At 55.6% G+C, this 18705-nt stretch overlaps 1 protein-coding gene across 4 annotated transcripts in view; it reads right to left on the bottom strand.

The window, feature by feature from the left end:
• NUP210 (nucleoporin 210) overlaps positions 1-18705 on the bottom strand; it is a 109445-nt gene that overhangs the window by 8635 nt on the left and 82105 nt on the right. For 3 of the 4 annotated variants that reach the window (XM_030307498.1, XM_030307496.1, XM_030307497.1), the window contains exons 26-34: positions 15927-16007; positions 14738-14869; positions 13483-13641; positions 10331-10422; positions 8546-8720; positions 6947-7122; positions 4563-4783; positions 3211-3347; positions 291-408 (exon numbers count right to left, since the gene is read on the bottom strand). In XM_030307498.1, coding sequence (XP_030163358.1) covers positions 291-408; positions 3211-3347; positions 4563-4783; positions 6947-7122; positions 8546-8720; positions 10331-10422; positions 13483-13641; positions 14738-14869; positions 15927-16007 — 1291 coding nt within the window. The other variant, XM_030307499.1, reaches the window with a different exon arrangement.

The following is an 18705-nucleotide window of genomic DNA, read 5'->3' as shown; positions in this document are numbered from 1 at the left end:
TGCTAAATCATTACTTTCTTGGGATTACCGGCAGTCAGCTGGGGCTTTCTTTACTCGGCTGCCCTGGGACTGAAGTGGCACTTCCAGCTCAGACACAGGCAGCTTCTGGGTGCCGGGGTCTTTTAGAAAGAACACTCGGGTTTCAAAAAAGCTGGAAGGAATGGGCCAGCAGGGGTTAAATGCTCTCTCTGCCTTTGGCGTGAGTTTAAGCAGGGCCACGGGGAACCTCCTCCCTGCTCGTGCGACTGGCGGGGCCCCTCCCCAGACCAAGCAGGCCCCTCACTCTTTACCTCTCAGGTTAGAGCCTCTGTCTCCCAAGGTGACGGTCACTTTGGAGGCCTCCTGGAAGCTGGTCTGGCCTGGGCGGACGGAATGGGCCACGATCCTTTGAGGGACACCGATCGCTATCTGGGGAGGGAGCCGAGGCAGCTGCACTGAGCACCGACCACGTGTGGGCTCAGTGACGGGCATTTTTGTGACCTCACCCCGTTGCCTGGGGTGCAGGCACTGCCCATTGCACAGGGGACAAAACTGAGGCTCCACGTCTTTTTGAGACTTGGCCAGATGTGGCAGAGCTGGGCTTAGACCCCAGGCCGGTCAGACTCTGCCTCCCTCTGAACGAGCTGCTTTTCCTAACAGCGGAGTGCGGTGCTGAACAGCAGGTCTGAATGCATTCAGTCCGGGGTGGGCTGTGGGGTTTGGCTCCTGGGACAGCGGCAGATCACTTCTCTGTTCATCAGTTTGCTTAATTAGTCTTTCAGCAATGAGAGAAGGAGCCATTTTTCTTTACTGTCATTTATTCAAAATAAATCAACCTGACCAAAAGGCAACTCACATAGCCTGGGTACTGAACGCCCCTCCAGACTCCAGTCTTCCCAGACTTTCCCCTGCTCACCCCCCTTGGCCCAGCCTGCACTGGCTGCACCCAAACACCCCAGTCGTGCGCCCCTCTTAAGCTGGGATCACCCTCCCCCCTCCCCCCGCAGAGCCTGACCCCATCGGCCCTCGCAGGCCCAGCTCCAGCATGGTCCCCTCCAGCCGGCAGGCTGTCCTCCCACCTCTGGGCAGGCGCTGAGCACTTCCTGCCTCCTACAGGATTTCTAGCGGAACGTGATCTCATCAAGAGCAGGGATGGGGGTCTCACTCCTCCCCAAAGCCCAGGCAGCTCCTGTGGCTGACACAAGAGCACGGGCAGGCCGTCAGGCTGGCCCCATCACCTCCACGCTCACTGGTGGGCACCCACATCCGGGCCCTGGTTCTTCCCACCTTCTCCTGTACTCCTGGCTGCCTGCCTGCCATCTTGTCCCTGCTTCCTCTGCCTCCTCCCCCCACACCTGGCAGAGGGGGCCCAAGGCCTTGCTCTGATATGTGCTGCATGTATGTGCACCTGTCCACTCTCAGGTCTTCCAGAACCATGTCTGTGCTGTGGACTCCCACCCCACCTCCAGCTTGCTGTCTTGGAGCTCCAGAAACACCTGCTGCCTCATCACCGGCCTCACCTACAGGAGCTGCAAACGCCTCCAACTGGCCACGCCTCCATCCACTCATCATCTTTCCCCAGTGCTGGCCCCTCCTTCTGCAACCCCCTACCGCCATCAGGGCAAAGGACCGACATCCACCTTGTCACTCAGTCCGGACGCCGGGGAGGTCATCCCCCAAAGGGTTCTCCCTCAACCCCTACTTCCAAATGGTCACCAAGCTCTGATGACCCTCCCTTAGTTTCTGCCCACCCAACAGGGCCAGCAGAGTGCCCATCCTGTCTCCTGGCTCACTACCCCTGCAGCTACTCCCCATCTCTTGGGCTCTTAGACTCCACCAGGCACTGGATACTCATTCCAAACATTACCTCTGATTGTGATCACTCTTTACTTAAAAAAAAAAAAAAAAGTTCTGATAGGGATGCCTGGGTGGCTCAGTCAGTTAAGCGTCTGACTTCGGCTCAGGTCATGATCTCACAGTTCCTGGGTTCAAGCCCTGCATCGGGCCCCGTGCTAACAGCTCAGAGCCTAGAGCCTGTTTCAGATTCTGTGTCACCCCCTCTCTCTGTCCCTCCCTCCAAATAAATAAACATTAAACATTTTTTTACAAAATTAAAAAAAAATTAAAATAAAATTTAAAAAAACCCAAAAACCCTGATAAATCCCTACTGGGTCTGGCATAAGCTTCTCCTCTTTGCTCCGGAATAGTCACAGGTGCAGCTAATACCTACTGAACATTTGCTAGGTGCTGAGTACCACTCTAAGTGCTTCACATAGGTTAACTCTTAATCCTCTTGGCCCTCTTACCTCCATTTTACAGACACAGAGAGGTGAAATAACTTATCCAATGCCACGCAGCCTCTCAGTGGCCTGGCTGGGATTTGAACCCAGGCAGCCTGGCCCCAGAGCTCACGTGCTTCACCAGGAACTACCCAGAACACAATGTGCATCACACGATCTGACTGCAACGCCAGCCTTCACACTCCCCCCACTGCCTATGTTCCAGCCATCGGGGCTCGACTCTTGAGCCCTGCACACTTTTGCCTACGCCGTGCCCTCTCCTCCAGCCCCCCTCCCACCCGCCCCTGCCCACTCTCCGCGGCTCCTCCTGGGAGAGCACAGCTTTATTAGTCACAAGGTGCCTCTATCTGCAACCCGCTCACCCACTGCAGAGCCCCGGCACTAAATATGCAAGCTATTAGGTTAAACTGCTGGATTCGATCACGTGCACGCTGGCTCTAAAATGAGACACGTTTGGAACGCAGCCAGACGCTGCTCATTGATTCATTCTCGGCTGGAGATAAATAGAAGAGAGAACGGTTTTGTTCACCTCCAGAAAGACTCAAAAAGTGACTTGCTGGGGAGGCTTAACTTTGCCGGTGATGCCAAATGGCCACGCCGGCCTGCCTGCCCTGAGACTCCTGGGGAAGCCGTCCACAGGGGACACTCCTGCCCTTACGCCAGTGTGCGTGGGAGCTGGGGGGGCGGCCCCGGGAGGTCAGCCCTTGTCATGACACCATTTTGAGCGTGGGAGGCAGGGGCCTGGGAAGGAAAGGGCACCTGTTCCAATCCCGGAGGAAGTGGGGAGCAGACCCCAGACTCACGACTCCGGATCCTGACTGCCTAGCAGGGTGCTGGTGCTTCTTTTTTTTAAAGGGAAGGGTGCCATTCAGGATAGAAAGCCGAGGCTTTTACCCCAAGAGGGTGAGCCACGTTTGCCCCGAAGCCCTACCTCCTTGTAGGTTCTCAGGTGCCCAGCAATCTCGTAGTAAACCGTCACAGATCCCGCCTCTTGGGCCACAGCCACGCCCGTCCTGGGGTCGATGCGGAGGATGCTGTGAGCTGAAGAGCTCCAGGTTCCGGAGAGGCCTGGGAGAGAAAGCCCTGGCTGTCACTCATCTTTCCCACGTCTGCCATTCCCGCCCAGCCCTGTCACCTGGGTGACACTGCCCCACCACCATGCTCCACCCTGCTCCCGGGGGTGCTCACTCATCACCCTCAGGGTAGAATCCATGCCACTGGCCTCTGCACCCTGGCACTGGCCCCCGCCCCCCACCTCCCCTGGCTCCTGGTTGCGGCCACCTGGAGCACACCTGCTCTCTGCCTGGCTGTGACCCTGCCCAGAGTGAACCTCTGGCCCTATGTTCACTCCAGTGCTTTCCTGCTTGGAATCTCTTGATCACTTCCTTGTCCTGGGATGACCCGGGTGCTGAACCTCCCCACGCACCACCCCTGCCCATCCCCGACTGTTTATCAACCCCTTTGTGCAAACAAAGCAAGTGTCAGGTTCAAGAGCGTTTCTTAGTTAAAAGCCAATTGCATTATATAACAGATAACAACAAAATAACTCAACAGCCACGTTCTATTTCTGGCAAATTGTATTTGCTTTCTTTTAAGGGCAGTGTTGAACGTCTTTTTAAAATGAATTTAATTAGGTAAGAAAAAAACAGGGAGTCAAACTGAAAAAAGAAGTTGGGTAACGTAGGTGGTGAATCTACAGGTGGCATGGGAACAGGCCCGATAGCTGTTCTCTCCTTACATTTCCTTCTAGATGTGGGCTGTTGGCGATACATGGTAACCACTAGCCACGAGATGAATTAAAATGAAACACATAGCTCCTCGGTTGCATTAGCCACATTTAGAATACTGGATCGTGAGTGCCCCGTGTGAGACAGTGTAGATATGGGATGTTTCCACAATGCTAGAAACTTCTAGCGGACAGGGCTATACGAACGCACGGGTTGGCCAGCTTCCTCCACAAAGGGCCAGATGGCACATCTGTTGGGCCGTGCGGGCCCAGAGGTCTCTGATGCCAGCGCTCAAACCCGGCAGCTGGAGGGTAAAACCGGCCCCTGACAACATGTAAATGAGGGTGTGCCAGAGTTCCCAGGCACTTGTGTTTGCAAAAAGAGACAGCATGCTGGATTTGGCCGGTGGTTTTCTGACTCCTGCTCTTGAACGTCATGCCAGCCCTGCTTGTCTCACCCCCACGACAGGAGCCCACTCCCATCTTTGGGGCTGCCCCGGACTCAAAAGGAAGCCCCCCCACCCCGACCCCGGCCAGTATCTCTCTCTCTCTCTCACCTTCCAGGCCGACCAGAACTGTGGCCAGACAGAGGACGTCCCCCACCACCACCGCTCCAGACAGCTCCGGGGAGATGGCCTGAAGGACGGGCAACGGGACGAAGTCGGACAGGCCCACGTGCTCCGTGTCCCGCACGCTGAGCAGCGTCAGGCCCACGCTGATGGTCCGGACGATGCAGGTGTTGTTGGCGACGCCCTTCCCAATCTGCACGAACTCGTCTCTAGGCACAGGAGGGGGATGCGGGCTCTCAGTCTCAGGAAAGAGCCCCCAACTCCGGAGGGAGAAACATAGCTGAGTCCTCTGCTGGGCGAAGCTTCTTGCTAACGGTGGCCCCAGGGCGTCCCTCCAGCTTAAGTTTACCAAGCAGCTGCCCAAACCTGGTCTCATCTCATCTCCCCTGGGAGGAGTCCATGGCCCACAGCACATGCCCCACGTCCCAGGAGGGAAAGCTGAGGTCAGAGGGCAAGGCGAGCTTCGAGATGCTTGCTGGTCCCTTCCCAACAGGGAACAAGGACATTCTCAGGAGGCATGGCCTCTGCCCACTTCCTCATGGGCAGCTATAAAGCACCGAGACCAGTGTCTGGCACAGTGAGTGCTTGGTCAACACCAGCCAATGTCGCTCTGGTGGAAAGGCCCAGACCGGCAGGTCTGAGGGGTAGGGTCTCTGGCTTTGTCTCCTCCGCCACGCCGTCTCTCTTCGGAGCTCCCGCTGGTCTCTAGGAGAGAGGCTCAAGGGCCAGCGGGACTTCTGTGGGGTAGCTGAGGGGCTGGGAGGAGCTGGCTCCATTTCCTCCAGGGTGGCCTAGATCCCAGACTCATGGATGGCCCATACAACGTGCAAAGAGCTCCACACTTTGCCAGACGCCTTCACGACTATGGCTTCAGCTGCCGGCCCCGAGGACTAGGCATGTTCCCCGTATGACAGGTGTGGAAACAGAGGCCTGGAGAGGTGAGCCGCCTTGTTTGGGAAGGCGCCACAAAGGCCAGAGCTAGGGCTTGAATGGGCTCCAACTCCAAGCCCCAGTTCCCCCACCATGCTAAGCACCCCCTACACCTGGCCCTGGGCGTGCTAAGCAGGCCTGTGAGGAGGCCAAGTTGCAATGGTCACCCACACCTGGATACAATCTTCTGCCCCCCATAGGCCCTAGAACCCCTGCCCAAGCCGTCCTTCTTCCTATGCCTGATGCTTCTCTCTCCTCCTCTGAGCTTGTCTGCATGCCCCCGGGGCAGTAGTTCTCAACCTTTAGAATCGCCCGGAGGTCTAATTAAAACAGACTGATGGTGGGGCCCATGGGTGGCTCAGTGGGTTAAGCATCCCACTTCAGCTCAGGTCATGATCTCGCGGTTTGTGAGTTTGAGCCCCGCGTCGGGCTCTGTGCTGACAGCTCGGAGCCTGGAGCCTGCTTCGGATTCTGTGTCCCCCTCTCTCTGCCCCTCCGCACTCACGCTCTGTCTCTCAAAAATAAACATTAAGGGGCGCCTGGGTGGCGCAGTCGGTTAAGCGTCCGACTTCAGCCAGGTCACGATCTCGCGGTCCGTGAGTTCGAGCCCCGCGTCAGGCTCTGGGCTGATGGCTCAGAGCCTGGAGCCTGTTTCCGATTCTGTGTCTCCCTCTCTCTCTGCCCCTCCCCTGTTCATGCTCTATCTCTCTCTGTCCCAAAAATAAATAAACGTTGAAAAAAAAAAAAATTAAAAAAAAAAAAAATAAACATTAAGAAGAAACCCCAGGTTGTTGGGGTATTTACAGGGCCAGCCAAAATGAACCGCATGTGGAGCCTGGTGTTCAAACCCTGCGTGACCCTGAGCAAGTGGCTTGACCTCTCTGGGCCTCTACAAACAGGCGGCAGTGAGGAGTCAGCGAGACGTCACGTGGAAAGGCCTGTACACACACAAGGGGATGCAGTGAAGGTCAGACCCCTTCCTCGCTGGCACCAGAGCACTGGAATATGTGTGCCTTGCTCTGACCAACTTTTATAACGTCTGTGATCACTGATTTGCATCCGCTGATCACAGGGCCAGTGCAATGGCCAGGGTGGCTACGTCTCCCCTGCAGTCCGGCTTTCACGGGTACACCAAAGTTTATCACAAACCCCAACACCTGTGTCTCGCTTCCGGCCCGCCACGGGACATCGCCAACAGCTTCCCGCCACGCGGTGGTACAGGCTCTGTGCCCTGCCTTCCCCTCACCACTGCCTCCCGCCCAAGCCCAGTGCTCCCCCTGTGGTCCCGCAAGCACGACACGCTCCCTCCTCAGGACTGAAGGGAACAAAGCTCCCTTCCAATGGCACGGAGGGTCTAGTGGACTCAGCCGCCCCCATACCTCAAATCTAAGTACAACTGACACACATCTTCACAGGGGAGATGAGCATCACCCACACCCTACCTGTTAGTCGCAAAGCTGAGGACCGAATTGTGAGCATGGAAGGTGTCTCCGGAGTTGTCGTGGAAGTGGACGGTGAAGGTCACGGTCATTCCCAAAGGCAGGGCTGCCAGAGCCTCCTTGTTCTGGGTGTGCAGGGTGGGGCTCATGGAGAGCCTCAGGTAAGACACAGGAGATACCTGGGGACAGTGAGCAGGTGTGGTGATGACTGCCCTGGGGACCAGCCTCCCAGGGAGGAGTCACTTGCCCCCAGTGGGACCCGCCTCGGGAGGGATCGGGAGGCTGATCGACTCAGGGGTCACGGAAAGAGAAAAGGCCTTGGTCTGCTAAGCGTCCCAACCTAGCGACAAGAATCCCACCTTCCCACACAGTGGGCTGGCCTCACTACAAGAAAACCCCCCAATCTACAAGAGTCAAAACCCATGACTTTGAAAAATTAGATCGTTATTCACACTGGCAAAAATTTCCCCTGGGCTTTCGATGTTCAGTTTCCTTCGAAAACCAGGCTCTCTGGGTGTTTAAAGTGGAAGTAATGCCCACTTGGACGGTAGAGGAAGTATTAACCAGGAGCCACGACGTGCTGGCAGGTGCTCCAGGGAAAGAATCCCGGAGCCCAGAAACCCGAGCTCCAGGGAGAGCGGCCCTGGCCCTCCAACTCCGGGTAAAATCTATCCTGGCCAGAAAGTTAGCTCCGCTCAGAAGACCCAATTTCTTGGATAAAGATCGGCGGGTGCAGCGACCTCTACTCAGCTGGTGCTCACTACATAGTTGCTGAGGTAGGATGAACAGGAAGCTGCTTTCACCGACTCAAAAACCAGGCTGAAGGTTCCCTGCCAGGCATTAATTACGGAAACAAAAAGACATTATTAAGGAAACAGATCTGTGACCATGGCAAAATCTCGAACGTGAAGTCATGTATCTTGTCTGTCACCCAGGATTCAGAAAGTGGCTATGACGAGATAGTGGAAGGAAATTCCGGGGACCCGGCCCGAGGATGCTCGAGGAGGAGAAAGTTCCCGTCACCACGGAGCACGGAGGGCAGAGGGACATGGGAAGCGCCGTGATGTGGCCAGATGACACGACCTGAGCCCGGCTGACCAGACCTTGACTCTCCACCACTGAAGTGACTCACTGAGCGAGTCATTTCCATGGTGAGTCCCGGTGTCCTTGCCTGTAAAATGGGTCACTGAACTGTACATGCTGCCACATGTATAATGCAACCATTTCTGTGTCGGGTGCCCAGCACATGCAGTCAATGTGCATAGGCACCTATCACGTTCCAGGTGCCGGCTGCCCAGTCAGGACATGGGTGCTGGTCCCAGCAAATCATGGGCCTCGCTGGGCCTCAGTTTCCCCATCTATGAAATGAGGCCACTGCAATCAATCTCCAAGGATCTTCCGCTCTGACATCTAGAAGATGCTAGAACTTTTCAGCTAGGACCTCTGCCCCCAAGTTATTCTTCAATAAATTCTTACCTACAATTTCTCAGCTGGAAAGTGATAGATCTATTTTATACCTGCGAGGGGAGATTTTTTTTTTTTTTTTTTTACCTCGACACGATTGCTTTCATTACTCCAAAAAGCAGGAAAGCATGATCCTACCTTTACAGCAAAGAGGATGGTCTGGTTGGCCCCAAAAGGCTCTTGGGCAGTCACTTGGATTGTGGACATCCCAATCACGGACCCTGACGTCAGGCAGCCTTTCTCGTCAACATGCACGACAGGAACCTTCTCCGGCCCGTCCAGGACGCGGTAGCTCAGAGATGCTGCTCCGTCCCTTTGGAAAAAAAACAGACTCGGTTTTTCAGAGTGTGGCAGCGGGTCGCAGCAAGGGGCCCGAAATCCCTGCCCTGAGATCCAGCCATCTGGGCTTCCCGATGGCTCCTGGGAGAAGGAAAAAGCCTGATCTTAGCCCCACTGTGCATTAGGACCTGGGTGCTCAGCTCAACTTCAGCCTCATCAGTCACCCACGGGAAACTTAATTTGCAAAACCGATGGTTCCAAAGAGGGCGCTGCTTCTGGGAGAAGAGGCTGAGGCCTGAGCTCTCATCAGCTGCATGGGACATATGCTGTCAAAGATCGTTTCTGGGGCAAACTTCCCCATTTGCTGCCATAAGGCAGCCTGGCACAGTGAAAGACCATCGTCAGGCAGAAGCTGAAGTCCCAATGCCCCGCAAACAGCTGCGTGCCTCCTCTCTTGGCCTCGGTCTCCCCAGCTGTGAAAGGGAAGCAATGGTGTTGCCCTGTCCTGTTTCCAAGGGCAGGGAACGGGATGAAAATGGGCTGCTGGCTCAGAAAGTGGTTTGGGCTGGGTGGGAGACACATCTCACAGTGTTTCATACTCTCTTTCAGGCTTATTACAGAACAAAGAAACAGCAAGGAGCAAAGGTGTTCAGCCCCCAGGGCCTGTCCCCCTCCCCGTGCTCTTTGCGTGCAGCCCTACAGACCCTCCTCAGATGACCTTAAAGTAAATGTTATTGCTTCTGCTTCAACTTTCTCCCCCATCAGTAACCCCTTGCTGGGAACCTGCAGAATTCCTCTTCATCCTTTAATAGCTCAAGCCTCGCTATCTCAGACAGGCCTCCCCTAAATCCTTGCACAGAAGGCCCTTCTTTGGGCCTTGGCTTAACCGTTATACCTTGTTTCGTTGTCCCCTTCTCGTGCCGTACTTCTCGCTTACCCACCAGCACGTCATGCACCTGTTCCAAGAGCCTAGCACACAGCCTGGCATCTATGCACGTGCACGAATGACCACCACATGTGTGCGCTCCACGGAACACGCGAGCACTCCTGTGGTCCTTACAGCCCCTCCCCCACCGTGCAACCGTAGGTTACGTGCAAGTCATTGCCACCAAAGGCGCCCCATTTGAATGCAAGGTGGGAATGACATTTGCAGACGTGTTTTACACCTGTGCCTTGTAGGCAACGATGTGCATCCCCATCGAGTGGGGGGTCTTGTTACGTGCAGGTCTGGGGTGGGGCCCGGGGTCTGCATTTTAACCGGCTCCCAGGTGATGCCCATGCTGCTGGGTCAGGAATTATTCACACTGAACAGCAAGCCTTGAAGACAAAGGGGCATTTGAAAATTTAACTCTTCCAAGGTAGCATTTCTTTCCCTTTAAGGTAGCGGGTTTGAGCAGTGGGCATTAAAACCTTTCCAGGCTACGGGGAAGATAAGAAGGACCCTTGGGAACACGTGATGCGGAGCAGCAGAAGACGACATCCATGGCGGAGAGAGGGGGGAATGCAGAAGCCGCACCCACTTCAAGCCCAGGAAGATGCCGTTCGCTTGAAGCACCCGCGGCTCCTGACAACTTTGACAAATGAGCCGTCGGATGCCGAGCGCAGCGTCTCAGCCCAGCTGCAAACAAGCGCTGAGTCACGTACCTGTTTGTCTGAAGCTTTATAAACGAGTTGGGCGACATTAATATTTGCTCTGCTTCTATTTCAGGGCTCAGCAGCAGCAGCTTTTCGAATACCTAGAATGGAGGGAGTTTTGTTTCCTGTCATGCTACTGGAGTCACGGCCAGGCACCAGCTCCCCTCCAGGGAGGGAGACCAACGGGGTGGAGACAGGAGGATCACTGTTGCCAGCACCTGTCAGGTGGCTGGGTATGGGACGGGGAGGGCTGACTTTTAAGAGAGGCCCCGACGGCATCTGCTTCACGGAGCCAGGAAGCACGGGCCCCTCCCCAGATTCCCGGTGGTGGGGACATCTCTCTGGGCACGGAAGGCAGCGTACAGAGTTACAGGACCCAGGGTCTTGCTCAGCTGCTCCTCAGTGTGACCATCTCAGAATAACCCCCATCTCACTCCCTCCTGCCACGCTCCTGCGGGATCCGCACAGTGTGCGTACGGGGCATGTTGGCGAACCAGGGCAGATGATAAACCTGGTAATGTCCGAGTGAATCTGATCATCACTCCCCAGGAGCCCCGGGGCCCTCGGCGGCTCCCCAGCCCATGGTTGCTGCACTTATGGTAACTCCAGACCCCTCCCTACATGCACCCTAACTGCCCACCACCCTTCCAAGTCCCTTTCTCTAGGAACCCTTGGAAGGACCTTCCTTGGCATCCGGGCCTGGATCCCCACTGGCTTCTGATCTGATCAGACTGGCTGGATCCCAAGGGCTCAGTTTTCCAAGAAAACTCCCTCCCTCCCAGCACTGCTATGTTCTGATCGTATATGTAAGTCTAGATTTCTTCATCTGTAAAATGGGTCTAAAACTAATAATCCTTGCCATGTCTGTCTCAAAGAGCCACAGGATTCTAGTAGCAATGTGCGTGGCAGCACTTCCGAAATGGTGAATGATAAATGACCTTGGGAGCTAGATGGGGTTCTGGCATCAGGGGAGTCCTTCCACTAGGCAGGTGGCACCCAGAGTGGAGCAGACTGATTTTGACTCGGACGCACGCACTGCACTGGAAGTACATGCAAAAACGTCTCCTCCTACTTCCTATTTGTCTTAAATGCATATTTTTTATTGTCCCTCTTTATTTTATTTTTTTTAATGTTTATTTATTTTTTAGGGAAAGACAGAGAGGGACAAAGCATGAGCAGGGGAGGGGCAGAGAGAGAGGGAGACAGAATCCGAAGCAGGCTGCAGGCTCCGAGCTGTCGGCACAGAGCCCGACGCAGGGCTTGAACTCATGAACTGCAAGATCATGACCTGAGCCGAAGTCAGATGCTTAAGTGACTGAGCCACCCAGGCGCCCCTATTGTCCCTCTTTAGAGGTAAATTAAGGTGCAAGAGAGATCTTACTTTCCTGTTAACTCAAGTTTAAGAAAAGGAATAATGCAAGCACCAGGGTCAATGGCAACTCACAGGTGGTCTCACCATCGGGGAGAAGCGGGGGGCAATGGGGCCAGGAGGGGCTACTTCTCATCTCCTGCTGATTTTGGCACATGTGGAAAAATGCCATGTATCTTCAGGACAAGCTGCCTATTGGATTTTTATACATCTTCCTATTTTTAAATGTTCGCAACAAATAAAAATGGTTTCGGAGCACAGAATGAGCCAAATCAAATACATCTGTGGGCTGGATCCAGCATCGCTAAGTCTCTGACACACCCAAACCTCCAACTGCTATCAGCTAGGGAAACTGAGGCACAAAGATGCTCAGTGACTCATGCAAGGTCACAGAATTCGAAGGCTGCAAAGCCCCGTCTTTATCCAATGAGAAGGTGCCAGACATGCTTTCATTTTTAACTGGGAAGAACATATACTTGCACGTGTCTGTGTTTGTATTTACCTGTGTATTCATATGTGTCTGTGTCTCTGCATGCGTATGTATGTTACGTGTCTGTGTGTGTTTGTGTCTGTGTGTGTGTGCATGCACACATGTGCAGCCCGAGGTGAGGGGGGTTGGTAAATGACAGTTTCTTTCTTTGAAAATCTTTACCCCTGACTAGGTAGGCGCCTAAGTTAGAAAATGGTTTATTTCTTCTTGAAGAGGGGACCTGATCTGTTTCTTTTCTCACGTTCAGGAGCTGCTTTCAATTTTTTCTTGCAATTTTTTTTAACGTTTATTTTTGAGAGAGAGAGAGAGAGAGGGACAGAGCCTGAGTGGGAGAGGGGCAGACAGAGAGGGAGACACAGAATCCGAAGCAGGCTCCAGGCTCTGGGCTGTTATCTCAGAGCCTGACGCGGGGCTTGAACCCACAAACCGTGAGATCATGACCTGAGCTGAAGTCGGACGCTTAACTGACTGAGCCACCCAAGTACCCCCAATTTTTCTTTGCCATTTAAGGCATCCCAGAGGTTATTAGGTCCCAGATCCTTAGTTTCACTGAGGGGCCCTGACAGTCAGGGAAGGGAGGAGGGCAGACTGGAGAGAGAGACGCAGGCACTGAGGCCTGGGCGGGAGAAAAACTGCTGGGCTCCTGGTCCTGACTCAGTGGGGCTCCTCTGGGGGCTTGGAGCAGGCCCCCTCCCTCTCTGAGGCTCGGTTTCCATCTGTGAATCAATGGGTCACACCGTCTCCCAGGCCGTACACACAGCACAGCCCTCCAGGCCTTTCAGGACCCACCACCCACTCACTGCAACCTGGGGCACACTCTGACCCCTCCCCCCTAAGGCCTCGGGCTCATCATCAAGCAGCAACGCCCACAGCGCCTGCCCCACAGGCTTCCGGAGGCACTTCACGGGTGAGGCAACACTGGGGACTGGGGAATGGCAAGTCCGCCTCTGGTAAGTGGTCTGTGAGTGTTTGCGAAATAAACACAGACAATTCAATTAATGCCCCACTCAGACAGTTCTCCGGCTTCTTTCTACCATGAAAGTGCCTCAGACTCCCAGCTCAGGATTACCCGCTCTTTGGGGAATACATCAAGCTATTTCGGACCTCCTGGCCTGCCAGCCACCCGCCCCCACCCTATGCCCTCAGGCAGCCCCATCTCCGGGCTCCCCCGCAGCCCGAGAACTCCTCAGGTGTGGGGTGGCAGAAGGGCCGATGTGCCCCTAAATGGTCCCCAGAGGGAGAGGCCGCTGGGTTGGCACCTCCTCTCCCTCTGACGGTGGCTTCTGCCCACCTGTCCTTTACCTGGATTTGGATCTCGTCAGTGAGCTCTTTGGCGAGGCCGTGCAGCTGTCCAGCAGCGGGGTCCAGAGCCTTGACCACCACCCTCAGCCCGGTCCGGCCTTTCACCCGGCCGTGCACGTTCATGGCAAAGTTGTACTGTGACGGGAGCCGGAGCGAAGCCTGGGATGGACACCAAACAGGTTCTCAGGGAGGGCCAGGGGCTCCAGTCCCCCCGACATCCACCTGCCTGTTCTCAAAGGCCGTCGCCTCACCGCTCCAGCCAGGGCCCGCTAACCCGTCACGGGTGCAGGAGGCCGAGTTTCACGAGGTTCATGGGTGCATGTGGGGGATGTTGGGCCAACCCAGGCCGGCGGAGCTTCTCAGAGCCCTTAGCGTGTGGGGTGGGTGATGAACTGAGAGGTATTTGCTAGACCTGGCAGTTTTCCGCGAAGGGACCCTCTATTCTGGGATGTCCGTGTTACGGGAACAGTCTGAGGAAGCCCCTGGCACTGGAGACAGGACCCTCCCCACGATGCACAGACAAGGCAAGAAGAAACCTCTCAAAACCACCCCACACTCGAGTCCTGCATAACCCAGGGAGGGCAGACTAGAGTCACCAGGGCTGGAACCTGGTCCCATTGTCCCATTTCCCCACTGGCTCCCTGGGCCAGACAGGCATGTCCCTTCCGTATGGGCTCGTCAACACAACGAGGGGGTTATAACTACTCGTCCAGCTCTGAGGTCTGAGGAGAGGCCAGGGTCGCTCTAAGAAGGGCTAAGGGGAGGCGGGTTTGCCCTCTGGGGTAAATCTGGAAAAAGCCCCAGGGCTGTGAGGCATGGCCTCAGAAAGAAGGTCAGAAGTACAGACTAGGGGCCCTGACTAAGACCCTGTGACGGCCTGGAACTTTTGTGACTTCTCCACAAGGCTGCCTTCTGAAGCGGGTTACCTGCGACGCCCCTCTCTGGCGCCTAGCAAGAACGTGCTTAAAGTGAAAAGGGTTGCAGGCAGTCCGGGACCGGGAAGGAGGGAGAGCTAGGAGCCCATATTCCTGGTCACGAGAGGACTGGGTACGGAGGCAGGTCACTGGGGGTGGGGGGTGGACAGTGTCTGGGAGAAGGTGTCCCAATGAGCCCTGAGAGAGAGCAGGGCAGGGCCAGGACCAGCCTGGGAGGGAGGGGGCAGAGCTCATGTGCAGAAACATGGGGAGAACCCTCCCGGCTCCGGACGCCGGTGCACGCAGGGGGCAGGGGAATCTGGGGGGAGGGGGGAGGTTACCTCCTGGTGCCGCCCCCGGATGTCCAGGATGTCCCGCTTGGTGACAGACCAGTGGAAGGTCAGGCCCGGCACGGCATTGCCAAAGGAGAAAGGGTTCTGGCTGTTGGTGATCCCAGTGATGTAAACAGGCATCTGCAGGAGAGAAGCCAGGCCTGTGACCAGCAGAGTCCCACCACCAAGAGTGCCCCCCCCAAACCCTGGGGCACCTCCAGCAGCCCGGGCGCTTTCCTGTCTCCTTTGTGCAACGGGGGCCCTTCCTCCCTAACCAGAGAAGGGCCTGGCACAGGGGCGAGAAGCTCTGGTGAAATAGCAAATGAACAAACAAGAGACAGAGCCAGCCCCTCCGCACGCGGTCCTTCTTGAGCTGTGCACGGCGTCTCACCTTGGCTGACAGATCCCCTTGGTGACGTGGCCCCCTATAGCCCCAGGGGGCCTGCAGCCCCCCGGGCAGCCCAGCCCACGCCACCCTGCCATCCGTGCCTCTGCTCCTCTCTCAATCTAGCAGGGGCTCCCTGCTCACGTGGAATGGGCACAGGTGGGGTTCACAGGCTCCCTCAACCCGTGCTTCCTGAGTGCCCACCAGGGGAGGCAATACCGCTAACGGGAAGAATGGACTCCATGCCAGGCCGCCTGGGCCAACTTCCAGTTCTGGCACTTACTAGCCACGCGACCTTGGGCAGAGGCCGTAAGCTTTCTAGGCTTTCATTTCCCCACCCGTAACATAGAGACTGACACCGGGAGCCACCTCACGGCTTGTTGATGAGCGTCTAATGAGTCACCGCACAGAAAGCCCTGAGGTCCTGCTATCCAAGCGTTGGCTCCTGTTCCCTGCCAGGTGCTATTCCAGGTATGGAAGGGTGACAGGCTCGGGGGAGGGAGACACAGGCATCACTCAATAACTGTGCTGACACAGAACTGGAGAAGGGTAAATGCTATGCCCACGAGGGCTTTGCGCCGGGAGCGAGAACACACAGAATGCCTGCGAGGCCTAGAGCAGGAAACGGTAGGGCTCCTTCCTAAAGCTGACCCCAGAGATAAGCAGGGGTTGAGCAGGAGAGGAAACAGTGACCTAGCAGCGACTTCCACTCCCCGCAAGCTCAGCCTGAACCAGAACTCGGAGCCTGAGACCCGCCAGGGGGCTGCTCAGACAGCGACACCGGCAGCAGGTGTGGAGGGGTCCCCGTCTCACCTGGGTTCCCGTCCTCATCCGAGTGATGGGGGCACGGATCCTCACCGCCTGGAGAAGCAGCACCTCCACCTCCACGAGGTCCTAGGGAAAGGGCTTTGGGCTCAGGCTGGCTGGGGCAGGGGGTACTATCAGCCAACAACAGGTGTTTCACCAAGGGACCCCTCCAAACAGGGAGGCTCTTGCCAAGGCCAGCTTGGGAGCTGCATGGCTGGAAGGTGCTCACGGATGTCCAGCACCACCCTCCTCTTCCCAAGGCAGCCTGGTTTTGTGGGTGGCTCACCCCACCCAGATCTGGCCACTGTTCCTCCCGTTCCCTTGGGGCTCCCAGCCTTGTCCTCTGAGCCCGCAGACCTATTGGATGGAGTTGTTCCGGGTCAGCACCAGAGAGACGAGGGGGCGGTGACCGGACACTGTTCTTCTCTAGGTTGGGTGGCCCTCACAGGACAGGATTCCAGATGCTCCTGACCCTAAATCTAATGTGTTACTCTCTGTCAATGATCAGGGTATTGGGACAAATGCAGGATACAGATAGAGTCTGGTTAGAGCAGACTGTATACTCTCCTTCATTCTGAAGTCTATACTCTTGTTAATCTTGTCAAAGATTAACCTTATCAGGCTTCTTTATAGTGCTATTGACTCTGTTGAACCCAGGCTACCAAAACCCTTAAGCCTTTTCTATATACTGAGCCCACCCTGTGTCTTGTGATACGGGCTAATGCCTGGCATATAGTAGGTACTCAATAAACATCCATTCTCTTCCTTGCCTTTGTCCCTTTCACTGCCCAGTCTCCTTCTGCCAGTCCTGGCCCATGCTTTGGCCATGGGTGCTGATTCTATGATCTGGTTTAGACAGATGAACTGGGAGCTTCTGAGCAGAACCCCCTACACTTTGTGGACACGTGGGCCTCAGGCTGAACCACTGCCTGCCTGGGCTCTAGGAGATGGATTTCAGATGGAACTGCTGGCAAAGTCGCTCCACCTGCCCAGGGGTGCCAGACCCTCCCCCGGTTCCTCTCCCACCCCACCCGATGAGAGACACACGGAGAGAGAGGTGGCCCAGCAAGGTCAGACCACAAAGAGAAGTGGGACGCCTGGGTGGCTCAGTCAATTGAGCGTCCGACTCTTGGTTTCGGCTCGGGTCATGATCTCACGGTTGATGGGTTCAAGCCTCACATTGGGCTCCATACAGACAGTGGGGAGCCTGCTTGGGACTCTCTCTCTCTCTCTCTCTCTCTCTCTCTCTCTCTGCTCCTCCCCTCATTGCACACTTTATCTCTCAAAAAAAAAATATTTAAAGAAAAGAGAGAGAGAAGTGGCTGGGAGGGAAACGCATGGCCGTCAGCTCCTCTGGCCATAGTTCCAGCCAGCTGCCATCTCAGCCACCTGGGCCCCCAGGGGGAGAAAAATAGGCTGGTTCCCGAAGCCCTAATCCTTTCTTCAGAAGAAAAGGAAAAAAAAAAAAAAAAAAGGCAAGGCCTCGTTGGCCCTTCATCTTCTCCTCCAAGACGTCTATCTGAATCCCGCTGTATGCCACAGGGCAGATTTCACATTCCCGACACTTTGTCTTTATAAAAATCAATAGGTACAATCAGGGCATCTACCTCCACGATGCAAAAGGACTTTGTGGCTTAACCGGTTACTTGCAGAGACACTGAAACTCCGGCAAACAGGAGTAAATCAATGAACTCAATGTCAGATCAAAGTCAGCCGCAGGGAAGAAGGGCACATCTCCAGGGCAGTGCACAGAACCAGCTCCCCTGGGTGCCATGTGTTCAGATGCTATGAGCTCATGGGAGCTCATGGACTCCTTCCAGGGGGCCCTGAATGCTGGACAAGGAGCAGGGTGACAGGTTCTGAAAAGGCTGTCCGCAGTCACGTTACACAAAACAATGCTCTTCTTAGAGCCCAGATTTCTGGCACGGTCATGTCCACGCTGCAGTCTCCCCTGAGACGCTTCCACAGGGCACCGTCAGGGAGAATCCAAGCACTCTGAGCCCTGCTCAGGAGGTGGAAACCATCTCCCGTCTCCCTTCCGGACCCCGGTGAGGTCTCTACCCCCTGGGAAACAAGGGAAACTATCGGACTTAGAAACCGACTTTCACCCGCCTAGTGTCAGTGCCACTAATGAGGGGCAGGAAGACCCTCCTGGGGGGAGGACTCCCCTAGCTCGGCCTTCCATTGTCTCTGCTGATCCAGAAAAGCGCTTAGCAAAAGTCCCCGAGTCCAGCCGAGAGGCTTGGGGGATAACTTAAGTTCATTGGTGCGTGATTCAGGGTCTCCTTTTCTCCTGGAAATAGAACTCTGGGTCTGAAACACTACTGATATCCGATCGTCCACATGCTTAGAGCAGCCTGGCTACGCACACCCCTGAAAACACACACTGCGATCCACGAAGCGTGTCGGAACTAACAGTAACCCCTTTTCCATCAGAATGTCCCCAAGCCCTGGCCCACTAGCTGTGCCTCAGGACCGTCGTCTGGAAACAGGGTAGCCGTAGACCCCCTGGGGCAGGGGTGCTGAGAGAACTAGAGGGCTGCAGGCTGCGTGACCATCATGCACTGGAATGTCCCCAGGGCAGGGATGGGGTTGGAGACCAGGCTCTGTCCCTTAAGGAGCAGCTGGGGAGGGGCGCCTGGGTGGCTCAGTTAAGCGTCCGACTTCAGGTTATGGTCTCACGGTTTCTGAGTTCAAATCCCATGTTGGGCTCTATGCTGTCAGCACAGAGCCTGCTTTGGATCCTTTCTCTCTCTCTCTCTCTCTCTCTCTCTCTCTCTCTCTC

Source organism: Lynx canadensis, chromosome A2, assembly GCF_007474595.2.
Source record: "Lynx canadensis isolate LIC74 chromosome A2, mLynCan4.pri.v2, whole genome shotgun sequence".
Lineage (NCBI taxonomy): Eukaryota > Metazoa > Chordata > Mammalia > Carnivora > Felidae > Lynx > Lynx canadensis.
The sequence above is the reverse complement of the archived record's forward strand: the minus strand, read 5'-3'. Positions and strand labels throughout refer to the sequence as shown.